General features: G+C 43.6%; 1 protein-coding gene across 1 annotated transcript in view; it reads left to right on the top strand.

Annotated features, from left to right (window-relative positions):
* LOC139312200 (sodium- and chloride-dependent creatine transporter 1-like) overlaps nt 1–17247 on the top strand; it is a 29676-nt gene extending 12429 nt beyond the window's left edge. Inside the window, exons 5-15 of the mRNA XM_070936799.1 lie at nt 2013–2268; nt 2782–2914; nt 4019–4153; nt 4375–4478; nt 5565–5689; nt 7132–7244; nt 8426–8563; nt 9686–9788; nt 9961–10061; nt 15875–16045; nt 17041–17247. Coding sequence (XP_070792900.1) covers nt 2013–2268; nt 2782–2914; nt 4019–4153; nt 4375–4478; nt 5565–5689; nt 7132–7244; nt 8426–8563; nt 9686–9788; nt 9961–10061; nt 15875–16045; nt 17041–17187 — 1526 coding nt within the window. The 3' untranslated portion in view covers nt 17188–17247. The remainder of the gene's footprint in view (nt 1–2012; nt 2269–2781; nt 2915–4018; nt 4154–4374; nt 4479–5564; nt 5690–7131; nt 7245–8425; nt 8564–9685; nt 9789–9960; nt 10062–15874; nt 16046–17040) is intronic.
* The last annotated feature ends 846 nt before the right edge of the window (nt 17248–18093 follow it).

The following is an 18093-nucleotide window of genomic DNA, read 5'->3' on the forward strand; positions in this document are numbered from 1 at the left end:
TGGGCACCTCATGAGTAGTCCAGATTAGAGAAGACACAGGACAAGTGTTTCTCGGGATAAGAGAGCCCCGAGCTGACTCCAGACCTCTCTTTTATTAGTAATCAAAGTACAGCGTCATCAAAAGGCGTTAGTATGGCTACACATCTCATATTACATGCATGAAAAAGAAAAGCATCCATATATTCTCCATATAGGTTTCACATTCTACAATATTACAGTAAATCACGTGAATTCTAGGAAAGCGATACCTAAGGTAAAAACAAAACTTAACTCTGGCTATGTTATCATATTTGGCTTCGCTCTCCTCTGCCAGCCGAGAGGCCCATCTCCCCGTTATCAGAGGTTACCTCAGTCCTCAGGAATGTTCTACAAGGAGATATCTCTGCTATGCAAACACAGCCTATGTTCTACAATATTATGAACAACGAGAGAACGAATAGGGCCCTTCAGTGATCATCCAGCTGAACCCGCCTTTTTCATACTCAGATTATTTCGGTGCCAAGCTCCGTACACGTGTCCAACCAGCTAGACTGGTCTACACATATACTATGGCCACCTGATTCCCACATCCAGCCATTGTTAATTGGCCAGAGAGGAAGGAATAGTTTTAGTTTTTAGTTTATTGAATTTATTGAATAGTAGCTAGATGCTACCTAATGGTTCTTAACCAATAGCTTGTTCAAAACAGAGGTCATAGGCATGTGTGGATGGAGCCTTGCTTTGGTACCAATGTAAAACTCCATCACAATGATGACAGGGCAGCCTCCTTGAGATAAGGTGGATATTTGGAAGGCAGCCAGTACATCACACAAGTTAATTTACACCCAGGCTTCAGATGTGGACAAAGCTATTTTTCTGCTGTTGATTTTTGCATATTCCTACTTGGCAGCCATCTGTATTTTCCCCAAAGCTGCAATATATATGTATTTTGCCTTCCGTGCACTTAGGGCCGTCCTCTAATTATCAGAATGGCTCTGAGTCATCTACAAACACACTGAATATTATATTTAGTCCGGAATTGAATGATCCTTCAGTATCAGTTTCTAGAATTTACAATTATAGGGCTGGCCAACAGATGGAATATGGAAGTTTTAAATATTGTAGTTCTTCAGCATTTCCCAGGCCTAGTGAAAACAGGATAAAAATGGGAAATAAACAACAACATGTATATATGTTTAATGACACTGATGAATTTGCTTTTCCCGGGGGCAGTGTTTTTGAGGGGCTGTTGACATTATTATATAACCCCAATCTGGACTGTCTGCTATATAGATTTTGCTTGAAATTTGCATGGGAAAAGAAGGTAGGAGATAGATACAGGACATGGTTTCTCCATGCAGCACTTTAAAACTCCAGAAAACACAGTTTTACCAACTTATTATTGAGTTCCTCACAATAATAAAATCTAACTTGGGAGAAAAGCTAAAGATTTTGCTTAAAGAAAAGCTAAAGCTAAAATTATGCTTATTATGTCTCTTTCATTTAGTGTAAGAGAGCATTCAAAATATTATTCTATCTATATCAGGGGTGTCAAACTCAAGGCCCAGGGGCCAGATCTGTCCCACGGTGCCTCTGCCAGCAAAAACAGAGCTCGGAAGGGCCCTCGCAAACTCCATTTTCTCTTGCAGAGGGTTGCAGGAGACCATCGCAGCCGAAAACAGAGCTTGGGAGCCCATTTTCTCTGGCAGAGCGCTCAGGCCACCACAGCCCCCCCCGACACGAGTGATGTCAAGCTGGCCACGCCCACCCCAGTCCCCCAAGGTCAAATGCAACCCTGATGGGGCCCTCAGTGAAATCAAGTTTGACACCCCTGATCTACATCTTCTCCGCATCCATTTCATGAGATACAGTTCATTCTACCATTTCAAGCTTCCCTACTTTGCTTTTCTTTCATTCCCCTGCCATTAGAGACAGGGCCTTAGTGCGAGGGTGTGACACACTACCCTTCCATCAACAGACACTCCCCCCCCCATCCCAAATGCCTCAGGCTCTAATCAGCTGTTTCTCTCTAGGTTTGGGCCTGGCCTCCATGGTCATTGTCTTCTTCTGTAACTCTTACTATATTATGATCCTCGTCTGGGGTGTCTTCTACTTGGTCCACTCACTGACGGAGACGCTGCCGTGGGCCACCTGTGGCCACTCGTGGAACACTCCCCAGTGCACCGAGCTTTTTGGTTTGAGCAACTGCAGCAACAACACCCACAACGGCACCGCCAGAAACTGCAGCAACTTGGCTGACCAACGCTCTCCCGTCATTGAGTTCTGGGAGTGAGTGGGTGACAATGTCTAGGCGGCACACCTGGTGTAGATCTCCTTGGAGAAAGGTGGGGGGGGGAGAATATGTGGCCTTTTCCAGTGCTACCTAGATATTTCTTCATTGGCCGGCCTGGCAGAGTTGCACTTCAGCAGTTTCTGAAGGCCAGAGCTTTGTGGCCCCCTGCTCTAGAAGAACGAGTTGAGGTGGCTTCTTGAAAGCTCAGCAGAGGGAAGGATCTTGTGAGCAAGATGGAAGGGAAATTACAAAATGGAGGGAAAAGGGGACATGGAATGATTTGGATAAGAGGAGCCCAAAGGATTTTGGCAGCTGAGGCAGAAAATCCATTAAGGAATCCCAAGATACTACTTGCTTACTTTTAATGGTTTCACAAAATCTGAAATCTTTAAATCTGATCCAGACCCATACCTGAGGAGAAGCAAATAATTTCCCACAGAAGAGAGGTTTTTTTTTCTTTATCTTTTTCAGGCTGGGCCTTCTTCTAATCTCCTTCTTCATTTCCTCAGGAACAAAGTGCTGCGTATTTCAGGGGATCTGGCTGATCCAGGAGAGATCAGCTGGCAGCTGACCCTTTGCTTGCTTGTAACTTGGGTCATTGTTTATTTCTGCATCTGGAAGGGGGTCAAGTCAACCGGGAAGGTAACTGGTATGTGTGCGTGTGTATTGTTTCAGGAGAAAGCTTAGGCATGTGGCCATAATGACATTGAGTGCAGGATAAATTCTCTAATAAGGATCCCATTATTTCTGAATGTTGAAATGCCCTGCTTTTCATTCTGAAACTGAGCCAGCTAACTCTCTAGATTTCCTGTCTTTGGGATGAAATTTGATACCTTGCCGTTTCCTCTTCAGACCTAATGGACCTCATACTTAACAATTGGTTGTTTCTTTTTTTTTTTTACTATTTCAAGGAACTATTTATTAAGAAAATAAACTTCTTCCTACCCTCCTCTGACCTCAGTTTAGCAACAGTCATTATGTAAGAAACACAATGAAGGTAGGAGGAGGGCTGTCTTAACTAATTCTTTCATCATGCAGTACTTGCAAGCAAATGTAGCTTGTATTTCCCACTGGATTGTAAAGCTGTCTAGCTGTACAAGCCTCCATCATCCTCTGGAAATAACTACAGCTATTGAAAGAAAGAAGGGGAAAAAGGGTCCAAGGTTACAGTTACCTGACAACTAATGACATATGTTGTGTTTGTGAATTGCAGAAAAGGAAATGAGCCTGACAAGGCTTTTAGCAGTCATAGACTTGGGGTTTTTTTAAATTTTCATTTGATATTGTCTTTTTACATGCTTATGTTTTAACACAATCCTCATACTCTATCCTAGTGTTTCTCAACCTACGCTACTTTAAGATGTGTGGACTTCAACTCCCAGAATTCCCAATCCCACAGCCAGCCATGCTGGCTGGGGGAATTCTGGGAGTTGAAGTCCACAGGTCGTAAAGAGGCCATAATTGTCCACCCCTGCTCCATAGTGCTGCCCTCCATTACATCTATCATTGACTTGGTTTTTGTTGTTGTTGTTGTTAAGAAGAAAATGGCTGCCTGTGGGATTGGGAATTCTGGGAGTCGAAGTCCACACATCTTAAGGTTGCTGAGGTTGAAAAACGCTGCTCTATCCTATTATCCGAGTGTCCATGACTTGTGATCCATCATATCAAATGTAATCTGGGATCTAAGTAGGGTGGTCCTCCTACTATACAGTCTTGTAATTTTCTAATCCTCTGATTGGCTGACAGGTGGTCTATTTCACTGCATTGTTCCCTTATGTGGTGCTTATCCTCCTGCTCTTGCATGGAGTGACGTTGCCTGGCGCACTGGATGGGATCATTTACTACCTGAAACCTGACTGGTCCAAGCTTGCTGTGGCTCAGGTAAGAATTTTGGGCAACATTGACAGAGAGGGATGGGTGGAGAAGGTTATCATTGGGGGAAGTAATTGGGAAACGATAAGGCTGTAGCCAATGTCTCTGCAGCTAACAAGGCTCTTGCATGCAACCATTGTTGCCCTCTAGTCACCTGGTTCAGGCCATGCAAATGGAGTTCTGCCCCTCCACTAGTGGGGTTTATACCACAGCTGTTCCCCTCATCCCAGGTATGGATTGATGCTGGTACCCAGATCTTCTTCTCATATGCTATTGGGCTGGGAGCCCTGACCGCACTTGGCAGCTACAATCGCTTCCACAACAACTGTTACAGGTGAGACACCCACCCACCCATCACATACAGATAATTCTGAGAGCCAACCATGGTAGTGAAATCTTTTGGGATTGTCTGAATCCTAAAAAATGCTGTCCCTCAAAAAAGAATCTTTAAAACATGGCATTAAGTCAACTTAATCCCATTTTCTCCCTCTCCATGTCTCTAAATCAGCATATCATCTATCAACACACCGATTTTTAGTTGTGTGTGCTTTCTGTTAATCTCCATAAATATATAATTTGACACAATGTGTACCCAATTGACACCCAGAGAAATCTCATTTCTCCACTACTCTGACGTTTTTTTAGCCCTTCAAGTTACAAATACAAGCTTGAGAATGTATGATTGAAATATTGGAAGTGAAAGGAAGCAGTAAGAGTGTAAGTGGTAAACAACGATTAAGGATTAAGAAGTTTCAGCATCTACTCCAAGGTTAGTGAAGGCTAAACAAATTATGCAGATGACAAGAATGTGTGCAGTTATCCTTGATTTGCATAATTTACATCGTGCTTTTTCAAACCTAAGCCATTTTAAGATGTGTGGAGTTCAGCATATGCTGGCTGGAGAATTCTGGGAGTTAAAGTCCACACATCTTAAAAGCTGCCAAGTTTGAAATACAACTAGTTTAGCTTTTTTTCTTGCAGATTATGAGTTCTGTCAGGGCAGAACTGGGTTGGGATTTTTTTTTTATTTTTTTTTACCACAGACTATAGCCGTCAGTGAGTCTCTTTGCTAACATTGTCTCGACTATCACTTTATCTCACTTTCTGCACACAAACATCTAAATTCTGTAATCTTAATAAAAAGGAGCAAGGCTGGGGTGTTTTCCATAATGTGTGTTCAATTGTGACCGTGCATTGTGTGTTTCCTTTTCCACACAACAATCACTGCCACTTGTAGTATTAGTGGAAAGGATTTCCAGGTCAAAAGAATAGTGCAATTTCCAGGCTAGTTGGAGCTTTGGACCATAAGGTGATGTAGAAGCACAGCAGTTCTTCTGTTGCCTTCTGGATAAGGGAGGAGGCTTGAGGCTATAAAGTGTCCACTTCTGGTTGTGTTGAATTTATCCATTCCTCTCTACAGGGATGCATATCTCCTGGCTGTGATCAACAGTTCCACCAGCTTCTTCGCTGGCTTTGTAGTATTTTCAGTATTGGGCTTCATGGCATCAGAGCAGGGGGTAGACATCTCCCAGGTGGCAGAGTCAGGTAAGGAGCAGCAGTCAGAATTTCCTTCCTGCCAGTGGTTTTCCCTTTCTTTTGAGAGGCAGATTCTTTCCAGGGTTTTGCGCGAGTGAAAGTACCTCAGTATTAGAATGCCTGTTTTGCACCTGGATTCAGTGGGATCTCCTTTAAAAAAAAAGGATTTTAAGCAGAAAGTTAGGAAAAACATTTGCAGGACCAAAGGTGCACAGTCTCCTACCTAGGATAGCTTTCAGTGCAGTCCCAGGATTCCTCTAAAATTTAAGCAGTGAATTGTAATTTTTGATGAGGTCGAAGGTTTAACTGAGTTAAACATATTGCGGGACAGTAGTCTTGGTGGTAGCACAGTGATTAGAATGCAGTACTGCAGACTACTTCTGCTGACTGCCAGCTGCCTGCAGTTTGGCAGTTCGATTCTCATCGGTTCGAGGTTGACTTATCCTTCCATCCTTCCATGGTCAGTAAAATGAGGACCCAGATTGTTGGCAGGCAATATGCTGACTCTTTTAACCACTCAGAGAGGTCTGTAAAAGCACTATGAAGCGGTATATAGTGTTGTGGTCCCGCAGCCTGCGGAGTTGGCAGCAGAGTTGGACAGTGAGGAGGCTGGGGAGGAATATGGGCCAGTCCTGGAGTCTGGGGAAGGCTCGGATGAGGGCTCTGCATCAGAGGCAGAGATGGGGGCCAGGGCCATCTGGGAGTTATGTGCTGATTCCGGAGCCTCCAGAGTCTGACGTCAGCGAGGCACAGGAACGGGGAGCCTGTTCCCAGTGTGCGCATGCGCAGAGCTGCCAGAAGGCAAGAACAATTAAGACAAAAGGGGAGACTCAGGAGTAAGGCTTGGAGATGATTGGCACCTTCCATAAGACATAAAGAAGGAGCAAAGGCATGTAAGCCTTTGCAGGAAGCAACTTTGTTTGTGCTGGTTGGTTTAAATTCTAAAGCTCCGTTTTGACTCTGTGCTCCGTGTGGCCTTGCAAAGCTAATTGCCAATTAGGTCTTTGGCAGCGTGTCAAGGGAGATAAAGATGGGTGCTTATCAGCCTTATCCCGAAGGACTGCGGCAGACTTCTCTCAGACTCTTTACAAACTATTTGTGACTCATCACGGGCTGTGAATGAACAGAATTCACAGCCGTTGAAATAAAAAGAGGGTTTTTGGGACTAATTGTGTGCTTTTTACTATCTCAGGAAGCGTAGGTCAGAACATATAGGCCTAAGTGCTAGTGCTATATTTGATAGAGGCAGTTAAATTTTGATCAAATTAAGAATAAATGTCTTAAGGTCATCTACCATCTGAAAGTTGAGCATGGACCTGTTCCAGAAAAATTGTGAACTCCTGGCTGAGGCCTTGAAAGCCTCTTCCAAAGAGGTCCTTCTCTATTAGTTTCTTATAACTTGTAAGACTTTTCTGCAGTCTCCATTCTCGCGCATTGTTTTTGTCTTACAGGTCCTGGTTTGGCCTTCATTGCCTATCCCAAAGCTGTAACACTGATGCCGCTGTCTCCACTCTGGGCTACCCTGTTTTTCTTCATGCTTCTTGTCTTGGGTCTGGACAGCCAGGTAACCATTCATGGGGGCGGGGGTGTAGAAAAGATGAAAAATAGAGATATACAGTTGTCAACTTTTTTAATAATCCCCCCAGCTTCCTCCTGTCCTTGTAGCACATGGATGTCCAACATTCTGGCTTGCCTGGGCCACACTGAGTGAAGGGGAATTGCCTATAAAATATGTAATACAGTTAATGTATATAAATCACATAACGATGGTAAAAGTTTATGATCTTGTGAGGTCGCATTGCCAGCTGCCCGGGGCCACATGCAGTCCGTGAATTGTGGGTTGGACAAGCCCGTTGTAGCAGCAGTATCTGCAGAACTGATTTGATAAGGTGTTTCTCATTACAAGAGGATCAGGAATATTCTTGCTGCTATCCACAATTACAAAAGGATAGGGACAACAAGGTAGTTAAAATCTTGATCTAAATGACCAGGAGTGAGGAAGAAAGCATTGAGGCTCTCTTTAAGACCTTCTCCTTCAAGATAACTGTACTCCTTCACGCCACAACATCCAATTTCCTCTTGAGGTCAGACATCTCCCCTACCAGGCTTCTTCTGCATCTACATTGTTGTCATACATTTGGCGGGGCTAATTAGGCTACTGCTGGGCATGCTCAAAGGGCTCTGTAAGAAGAGATCGTTCACGCTACCCATAATATTTCTGGCCAGTTGCCATCCTGTCGCCTAAGAACCAAAGTGCATTGCATTAGATGTAAGTGAATTTAGATCTGCAATTTGTTTTTGTTTTAATCTAGCAGTTCGGGGAGACGTGGTGAGAATGTACAGCAGTCACGCATTTAACATATCATCTAGTGTGACTCCAAAATGATGCTGTATTAGATTTGAAGTCCCATGATTGACCTCCATTTTGGTCCAAAAGGATGCCAGCAAAGGAATTATGGGAGTCGTGGCTGACACAATTAGAGAGGACAGGCTGGGTCAGATGTTATAAGCGCAGGGCAGCGGGAGGCTACCCAGAACAGGGTACGGACATTGGGACATTGCCAAGGAGATCAGGGTGTCTGGGAGAAGGATCAAGGTAAACCTGATCAAAACTCCACTCTTTTTTAAGATGTTACACATGGGGAATACACAAACAGAAGTTGGGCTACAGTTGCATAGTCATGGTCCCCAACTTGACTATTTTTTAATTTCTCCACTGGTGAATGTCTCCTTGCTTCTTGCCAGTTTGTGGGTGTAGAAGGCTTCATCACCGGTATCCTAGACTTGTTTCCACAGCCAGCGGCAGCCTCACCCCGCAGAGAGATCACAGCCGCCATCTGCTGCCTTGTCTGCTGTGTCATTGATCTCTCCATGGTGACTCAGGTGAGTTGAAGGCTGGAAGAAAGACGATCCTTTTTGTAAAATGGATTCCACCTAGGGGGAGCTTTTAATTGTAAGCTGCTTGAGTCTCTCTGGCTTGGCAGCCTTGTGAATCTATTATGGTAATGACCATCTGGTTCCAACTCTAAACGCATTCACAGAAATAACTATTCTAGTCATCCAGGCAAAAGGAGCCTTGCTTGTCTTCTTCTGCAAGACCTGTTACATGTCTGACAATCACTCCAGGTCCCTTTTAAAGAGCGATTCAGAAAATTCCAAATAAATTCCATGTTTCCCCAAAAACAAGACCCGTTCTTATTTTCTTTTGGGCCCCAAAATAAGCATCAAGACTTATTTTGGGGGTGATGTCTTACCCACTTTCCTTAGGATCACCGCAGCCAGGCCTCCCATGCCCTGACACCTGTCGTGGCGCTGCCCGACTTCTACGGCTGCTCGCCATGTGGCTTATCATGACGGTGCCGCCACGTGCGGCAGGAGGCTGCATGGTGTCTTGTGCTGTTGAGCGCATGAGTGGTGGCAGTGGCGTCAGGCAGCTTCGGGACAGGTGTTGGGGCATGAGAGTCCTAGCTGCGGCAGTCCTAAGGTAAGCTGGAGCAGCTCCACCCCTCCCATCCGCACCCTAGCTTGATTTTTACGCATGTACCTCGCCCCACCTTGTACAACCAGACTGTAGTAGGGGTGTAACTTGGGCTTATTTTTGGGGTAGGGTTTAAATTAGGCACAGGTGTGAAAATCGGGCTAGAGCTTGTTTTCGGGGTAGGTCGTATTTTTGTGGAAACACGGTACATGAATGATTAGTATTATCTTTTCTGTGAATCAATCAAAGTGTTCGGTTTGCAAAAAACCCAACTTTTCTTCTTTCTTTTGAGAGCGGGCATTGGGATTTCATTTTAACACGTGCCATTGTGTATATAGGAAATGACAATACAGATTATCTTAATCTTAAAAGAGCGAGACAGAGAAGCTGGATGGAGCTCTGGGGATGGGCTGTTCACACAGGCTCCTACATTTTCTCATTTCCACCGCCAGCATCATACACCAATAAACAATATTGCTCCGAATGACTTCCTTAATTGGCTCCTCTCCTGTGTTCTGTGCCTGTAGGGTGGGATGTACGTCTTTCAGCTCTTCGACAACTATTCTGCAAGTGGAATCACGTTGCTTTGGCAAGCCTTTTGGGAGTGTGTGGTGGTTGCCTGGGTTTATGGTAAGTGGAAAGAGGGAGGGAGAGTGAAAGAAAAGTCAGCATTTACTTGCCATTCCCCACCTTCTTCTCAAGCCCCGTTTTGTCCTCCGTGCGTTGAGAGATCTAGGGAGAGAACGTGGACCAGGTGGGAGGAAAACAGCATGTCTTCAACTTCCATTTCTCTTCTTTGTAGGAGCCGACCGCTTCATGGATGACATCGCCCGGATGATTGGGTACCGGCCTCTGCCCTACATGAAGTGGTGCTGGTTATTCATTACTCCCGTAGTGTGTGTGGTAAGTCATGCGGGGGGTGGGTGGGGAGTGGCGGAGGTAGGGATGGGTGCAAAATCAGAAAAAGGTAAAAGGAGCAATAAAGGAGAATATTTGACTCAGCCTTCCATCCTTCCGAGGTTGGTAAAATGAGGACCCAGGTTGTTGGGGGCAATGTGCTGACTCTGTAAACCACTTAGAGAAGGTTGTAAAGCACTGTGAAGCGGCATATAAGTCTAAGTGCTATTGCTATTGCTAGATCAGGGTTGACATGAGGGGTCCTTAGTGCTCTCTAAGCTTGCTTGTTTTCTTGTAGACTTTTCATTACCCAAATTAGGTAACATCATCATTGCTAGGCATATAGATAGATTTAACCATAGTTTCCACTGGGAAAATGTGACCATCCAAGACCAAGCCAAGTCCAAAAATGCCAGTTGATTTCTAGAAGGCTGGCACTCTGACAATTCAGCCATCAATAGCGACATAGACATTAACAACATCTATAGACTATGCACCCAGCCCGAAAAGGAACAAAAAGACCCAAGCACCTCTCCACCAGCAATCAGTACCCAGATCAGCATAGATTAACTTCAAGGTTAATATCAGACCAACAATCAAATAAATAAAACCCCAATCAAGAACTGCCAAAGAAGCCAACAGCAAACAGCCCAACCAAAGAACTTCTAGGACCCAACCCCCCCACACAGGCAAAGACCAGAATATAAACTGAGAGCAAACCCCACTAGCACTGATGGTGTTACCTAGTTTGGGTAATGAAACATCTTCAAGAAAACAACCAAGCTCAGAGAGCACCAAGGACCCCTCAAATAAAGGAGTCCCTGCAGATTTTACTCCTCTAGTCATTGCCAACTTTAAGAGGCAGTGCTCATCACTGTTTCAAGGCCATTGAGCCAGTGCTGTCCAAAGACATTTCCGTGGTCATTTGGTCAGCATGACATCATGGAGAGCTGTTACCTTCCCACCGAAGTGGTACCTATTTATCTACTTGCATTTGCATTCTTTCAAACTGCTACCCTGTTTCCCTGAAAATAAGACATCCCCTGATAAAAAGCCCAATCACGCTTTTGAGCGCATGCACTAAAATAAGCTGCCCCCTGAAAATAAGCCCTCCCTGAAAATATTCAAACACATGTCCAGCTGGTCCCCGCCATTTCCTCTGGTTAGGGTTAGACAGAGCTGGATAGCAGGTAAGACTGCAAGAGGAGCCCATCTTGCTCCACGTGCCCCAAAATAATAAGACCGCCCCGAAAATATGGCCAACCACTTCTTTCGGGGTTCAAAAAAATATAGGACAAGGTCTTATTTTTGGGGAAACACCGTAGGTTGGCAAGGACGGGAGTTCACCCCATCTCGTGGCACTTGGGTCTTGAACCCAGAATCAGAAAGACCTTTCTTAAAGTTGGGCCCATTTAGGCTGTTTTTTTCCAACAACTTTTTTTCCCCCCAGCCAGTTTTTAAAAATGAGCTTGATTAAGTATGAAGGTTATGCGATACCTCAATCCTAGCCAGTAGCAACTTGACATTTTACTGAGTACATTGCATTCAGAGGAAAATGCTTGCCCTTTCCTTTCCCTCCCATTCAAAGGTTACTTGTGCAATCATAGAAACTAAGGATACTGGGTGTCCTTGAGTTTGTTAAAAAAAAAAAAAGAGTATTTTGTTTCTGGACCTTCGGATTGCCTCCTAGTTCAACAAATCGCTGGCACAAGGGCTTGATGTTTTGCCAGGGCTCCTTCCTATCCCCTCTGACTCTCCAAATTCTATTTGGCTGGACTGGCAGCAAAGATGAGACGCAAACGTCCCCTGATATAGAGGAGGGGGATGCAAAAAGAGTAAAAATGTTTCCTTCCATGGTAGAGCTCCCATCCAAATTCAGATGTACGTCTCTGCATCCGTGCACATAAATGGTTATTTAAAACAAGAAAACCGTTCAAAGATAACTAAATGCAATCACACACCCTCTTAGGCACATCTCTGACCCTGAACACTTTTCTGAAAACAATATAATTATCACAAGTCTGACTTTGCTTTAATATACACGAGGCAGCTCGTGCTTACGTTCGCCATCTATTAAGAGGACAAAACCCTGATGATTTCGGAAAATTTGGTTTCCTTCTGCACTAGATTTGAACTGATCACGCCCAGTGCTGTTTCTAGACTGCTAGTCCCTGGCACAACTGTGTTGCTCTTACTCATTTATCTGATTTAGATAGCTGCCACTCACCAAGCAACCAGGCAGCTATCAGATTTAAAAAAAAATTTTTTTAAAGAAATGCATCAGTCATAAGAAGAATCTCATAGAAGAATATGCAGTTCTGGGGTCAATCATTCACATAACACAGACTAACATATCCTAGCAGCTCATGTAACATCCTAGCCAGGGGACAGCCAGATCTCCAGGGCTTTTTTTAAAGAGGGTTGAGGGCATCTGAATTGGGAAAGGGTGCTCCTGCTACAAGTGGTACATAGAATTCCAACTGGCATTTATGTACTTCTGGTTTTGGTTTTTTCTTTTGCTTTTCTTTAGATGCACAGATTGCACTGTGTTCCAATTGCACTCATAGCTATGATACAAACTGTGTGAGCAGGGAATGGGCAATTCCCCCCAAACTCACCACTGTTAAAAAGATCCTTTTAATCGCTTTTTTTAAAACGACTCTGTACTGATTTCAAAGTCTGGATCAATATAAGAGGTCTTTTTTTATACTACATAGCAAGCAACCTTTGGATAGCAAATCCCCCCTTTCCTTTTTTTTTTTTGAGGGGGGGAAGGGAGACCCTGGAAGGGGAGGTGAATATATTTATTCATTCATTTATTTGATCTGAGTGTCAGGTTTCGATGTCGTCTCAAATAAAATAAATTGCATTTCCAAACAGATAGTCTTTGAAGAAATCTTTCATTTCATTAAGCACGACAACCTGTCCCCGATCGTGGCGTAGCCAACTCTGACTTCCTGACCCCAAACCTTCCCTTTCCGTTCCCCAATTCTCTGTGTCTCATTGGCCCTCTTCCAAATCACTCTCCCCATATCTACTACTTAAGCTCCCAGGAATGTCCCCCCTCCCATCTCATCTAGGGGATATTATCTTTAGGGAAAATAAGTAGGTGAGAAGTCAAGCGTCCTCTTGCCAGCTGCCCCCTCTTCTCCTTCTTATGTCAGCACTAGAGTAAATGCAGGTTGAAGTGCTGACACTGAGGGTTTGAGAATTTTTGAGAAGTCCACATGCCTTTTTTAAAATATATATATTCAATCAGCTCAATGTTTTCCTGCCCCCTTTTTAGCAATGCTTTTTAAAGGATCCTGAAAGCTGGGGTAGAAAAAATGGAGAGCCACACTTCGCAGGCGGTCCACTCTTAGGTGATATAATGATGCCCTGCAGTCTATGGTGGCCAGAGAATCTGAAATTTAAGGACACGGGCAAATTTACAAAGAGGATTCATTCAAAATGACCTCCTACTTCTGCTTTTGCATTAAGTCAACCACAGGGGCATGTTCAGTTCTATTTTTTAAAAAAGAGAACCTTGTTATTAGTTTTCTTTGTCAACTATCCTCAGCCTGGTGCCCTTCAGGTGTGCCTGGTTATCCACAATGCTGGCTAGCCAGAGTTAGCGCTTGAGTTGAGAAAAGTTGCTGTAAAAGCTTGTTCTGCATTACAGCAAACTAACAAAGGGAAAAAACCCCCAATCCATCCTATTTTTGGCTATAACCTTCCCCTGCTTATTTTAAAATAACCTGGATATCTGTGTCATATCCAGTAGCAATTACATTTTTGTGAATTCTTGTGGGAATTGACCTGCTTTGGAATTCCCAGAGCAATGTGTTCATTGAAACATATGTTGCCTTTGGATGGTGCGATGCCCTGAATTTTGCTGTACTCATAGTTCTTGCTTACAGAATGGACCAAAAGACTTTGAGATATGCACATCTTGGGATAAAATATATTTAGAAGCCCATTATGCTCAGGGATACACAGTATAATTTTAGAGAATGTTGCATTTAAAAACAGACACTTGAACACAATTCTCCATAGAAAAGTTCAAATGCATTTTTACATGTGCAGAAGTGGGAAAGACATAAGAATGACTGATTCACTCACTCACTCAGTGACTGACTGACTGACTGACTGACTGCATGCATGCTAAAATGGCATAAGGTTATTCCTACATATTAACTGGTCAATTTTCCCATTGCATACATTTTTCACAGGTACTATAGTGACACATTCTCTACTCATCTCTAACATTCCTTTTTACCTAGGAATGTATTCTAGAATCTACTCTGGGGATGGGCAACCTAGGGGTCATTCAGGCCCCCCCTTCAACAATTGTTGGAGCCCCAGAGCCTTTTCTGTTGCTAACAACAGAAAGAGCCTTGGTAGTACAGGGGTTTAAGGCACCCTGTTATTAAGCTGGTTATTAAGACCAGCTGCCTGCAATTACTGCAGGGTTCGAATCTCGCCAAGGCTCAAGGTTGACTCAGCCTTCCATCCTTTCTAAGGTAGGTAAATTGAGGACCCAGTTGTGGGGGCAATAAGCTGACTTTGTATAAATATACAAAAGGATGAAGGCTATTGCTGAGCACATTGTAAGCCGCCCTGAGTCTTCGGAGAAGGGCGGCATATAAATCAAATTAAAAAAAAAAAAAACAATTGGTGGCATGCTTTCCAGACATTTTGAAATTAGAATCAGCCAAAAAATAAATAAATAAAGTAAAACCTAAAAATAGATGGTGGTTGGCAGGCTTAGTAGCAAGCTCATCTCCTCTATCCATGTATCCAACAGGTGGCTCAGTGGCTACGACGCTGAGCTTGTTGATCAAAAAGGTCAGCAGTTCGGCGGTTCAAATCCCTAGTATAGGTCTCCTGCATGAGCAGGAGGTTGGACTGGATGACCTCCAAGGTTCCTTCCAACTCTGTTACTGTTAAACTGCTACTTGCACCCACTTCAAAAGATGTGGCACAACTGACAGTACTATGTTGGTGCAAATGCATAATATTCCTCTTTTTGCGAATCTGAAAATGTTCCTGTTTCAACGAACACAGGAATTGCCTTGCTTTCCTGGAAGAAGAAAAAAAAATATATTTCTCTTTTTCCACTCATCCTCAACCTCAAAAAAGATAAATCAAAATGAATAGCCAAATACTTCAAACGGTATTACAATCGAATGCATGGAGAAGAAAGTATGCATTATAAATTATGATATTCTCTTGTGCTGCTGATGAAGATAGGCACAAAGTGTGTAACACAGAGGCAATGTATTCAACCAAATCTTTATTACGTTCACAGACCAGCATAGAGGCAACACATTAAAAACAATCTAACAGCACATTAATAAAGGGTAAGAAATATTTTAAGCAAAAAAAAAAGTGACTTCAAAGCATGTAGCATTTTCGGATGCAATTCCTAGGAGCAGAAAAAAACCCACACACTTTGCATCTAATATTTATTGAGGTCAGAGCTACTTGGCTGGCACCTCAGATGTCAGAAATTATTTCCTTCCCTGACTGGAATCATTTTTCAATTTTTTTTACAAGATGTCTGCTTTAAAACACATTGATTAAAAGAGCAATTTAAAAAAAATAACAACATAAAAAGCAATTTATCTAAAAGTGCAGAATGGGATGAAGTGTAAAAGTGGGACAAAATGTCAAAAGTTGAAGGAGGGTTCAGTTGGCAAACAGATAACTCAGTCATTAAAAATGCAAAACTCGGAAGGAAGAGAGTTTGAAATTACTTTGATCTTCACTTTGGTCTCTCCTCTTTCCCTCCCTGTCTCCCTCCTTCCCTCCCCCTCTTTTCCTCTGTTCCTAATCAGGGCATCTTCCTGTTCCACGTGGTAAACTATCAGCCACTGACTTACAACAAGACCTATGTCTACCCCTGGTGGGGGGAGGCTATTGGCTGGATGCTGGCCCTTGCCTCCATGCTTTGCATCCCCTGCACTGTCGCTTACAAACTTCTGCGAAGCAAGGGCACCTTCCAACAGGTGAGTGTCAATAGCTCATCTCTACCTGAAGCCCAGTGAACAATCTTGCTTGTTAGGCTTGTCTGTTTGGGACACCTGGAATTCTGCACAGTGTGAGAAGATACTATAGTGAGGCTAGGCTAGGGTTTGGCTCCTCCTTGTTCAAATATAGTTTATATTTCCTTCTCATGGCATGATGGGGTCAGTGACATTGGAGATATTTTTTCAGAGATGGAGCTGTGCTAGTCCTTGGAAAGGCTTGGTTAAAACTTTGACAATGTGCCCAAGAACAAGACCTGCCATCTCATTTAGCAGTTAAGGTGTTTGCCTGTGTATAATCTTGCTGGTCTATTAAGTATAGCCACAAACAAATACTAGGGTGGTTAGCCAGAGAAAGAGAATCTGCTAGCATTTATAGAATGAAGTTGCAATTGTGCAAAGCCAAAAGTAAGGGGCAAGGGGCAAGAAGATACACCATCAGTAGATTCACGGAGATACATCAGGAACTCTATCCAGAACTTTCAGAGTAATCCGGGTTTATCCTGCCTGTTAAATTTTTCATTTAGTTCTCATTTTGCACTTAGTTGTGGCTTTTGAATGGTTGTAAAAGAGGCCTTTTGAGTTTCAGGGACAATAATCAGTTGATTGATTGGATTTGTGCCTTTAAGAAATATCAAGCCATTCTTCAAAAGATCTTTCGGGGCAACAGCATAAAAGAAAAATAAAAAGAACTTTTGAGCAACGTTGGTTGACTGATGTTGGATGGTTTAAATATGTCGCGGTGTGACTTTAATTAAAGGCCTTCATTCCAAGAGAGGGAGAGAGGGAGGGGGCTTTATACTTTAAACACCCTATTTTTTATGGTACAAACGAGTAGAAAAACTCTCTTTCCAATCCCCAACGGGGCTAATTCGAGCCAGATATGACTATTTCAGGTGAATAAATAAAAGTGAACAAATTGAGGTGCTGCCTTGAGTTGATCATTGACGCCACTGCCTCATTCATTTCTCCCCCAGCGCTGGCAATTGCTGACCACCCCTGTCTGGGGCCACCACCACCTGGAATACATGACACCCGAAGCAGAGGCAAAGTTGCTGCCACCACCAGACAGTCTTGCTGCTGCCCCGCCAGAGAAGGCTACGCTTTTTGAGACTGTGATTTAATGTCTCTTGCCCTCTCCCAGTAGGAATAACACAAGACCCTTCCCCCCCACCCACCCAAGGTCATGCGGAGAGGGAAGAGGCCAGGGGAGAATGGGCATAATGGGGGAGGGGGAGTGGGGGGGGGGAAAGTCCCTTGCAAATTAGAAGACCTTTGCCCTGTTCTGCTTTTGGTTGCCTTGGGCTCCCTACAACTCCTCGGTTCGCCATCTTCAGTGAGACTCTTGTGATTAACGAAAAAGCTATGAATTGGATTTGGTAAATCTTGACCGGTAGAGGTGCTGATGCAAGCAATGAAAAGAACCCACTTAGGGTCCCAAAATTGTTTGAGGTTTCACTTCATCCTATTCTTCCAGTGTTAGCTTTCAAACCTCAGGTGTGGGCGTTCGTTCCTTATCATAGAATCATAGGGTGGGAAGGGACCATGGAGATCTTCTCTTCCAAAGTCCTGGGGCAGGAATCTTTATGCTCTCCCAGACCAATGGCTGTCCAGTCTTTGCTTGAAAACCTTCATTAACGGAGCCCTCCGTAAGTCCGGAGTTGCTTAGTGCTTCCCACTATCACAAAAGCTTCAGTTGTTTAGTTTCCCAATTCACCCAATGCTTTCCTAGTTCCCTGGACTCAGTCTTTGCATGGGGGAAAAAAAAACAATCAGCTATAGAGCTGATGTAACCGTAGCTGATTAATAGGCTAATCCTGCTCATTGTGTTACAATTCTTTCCCCTAATTCTCCTCTCTCCAAAAGAAACAGAAAAAGACCAAATGCTTTCCATTAATCTCTAGCCTCTTTTTCCTCGTGGATTATTTCCCCGTCTCTCACTCCTATATCTTTGGTCCAGTTTCAGTTACACTGAATGTACCACATTTTCATACTGCTTGCTGGGGTGGGAGAGGGGGAACCCTTCTGTC

This window comes from Pituophis catenifer, unplaced genomic scaffold, assembly GCF_029215685.1.
Source record: "Pituophis catenifer annectens isolate HBS135680 unplaced genomic scaffold, rPitCat1.0.hap2 SCAF_2, whole genome shotgun sequence".
Lineage (NCBI taxonomy): Eukaryota > Metazoa > Chordata > Lepidosauria > Squamata > Colubridae > Pituophis > Pituophis catenifer.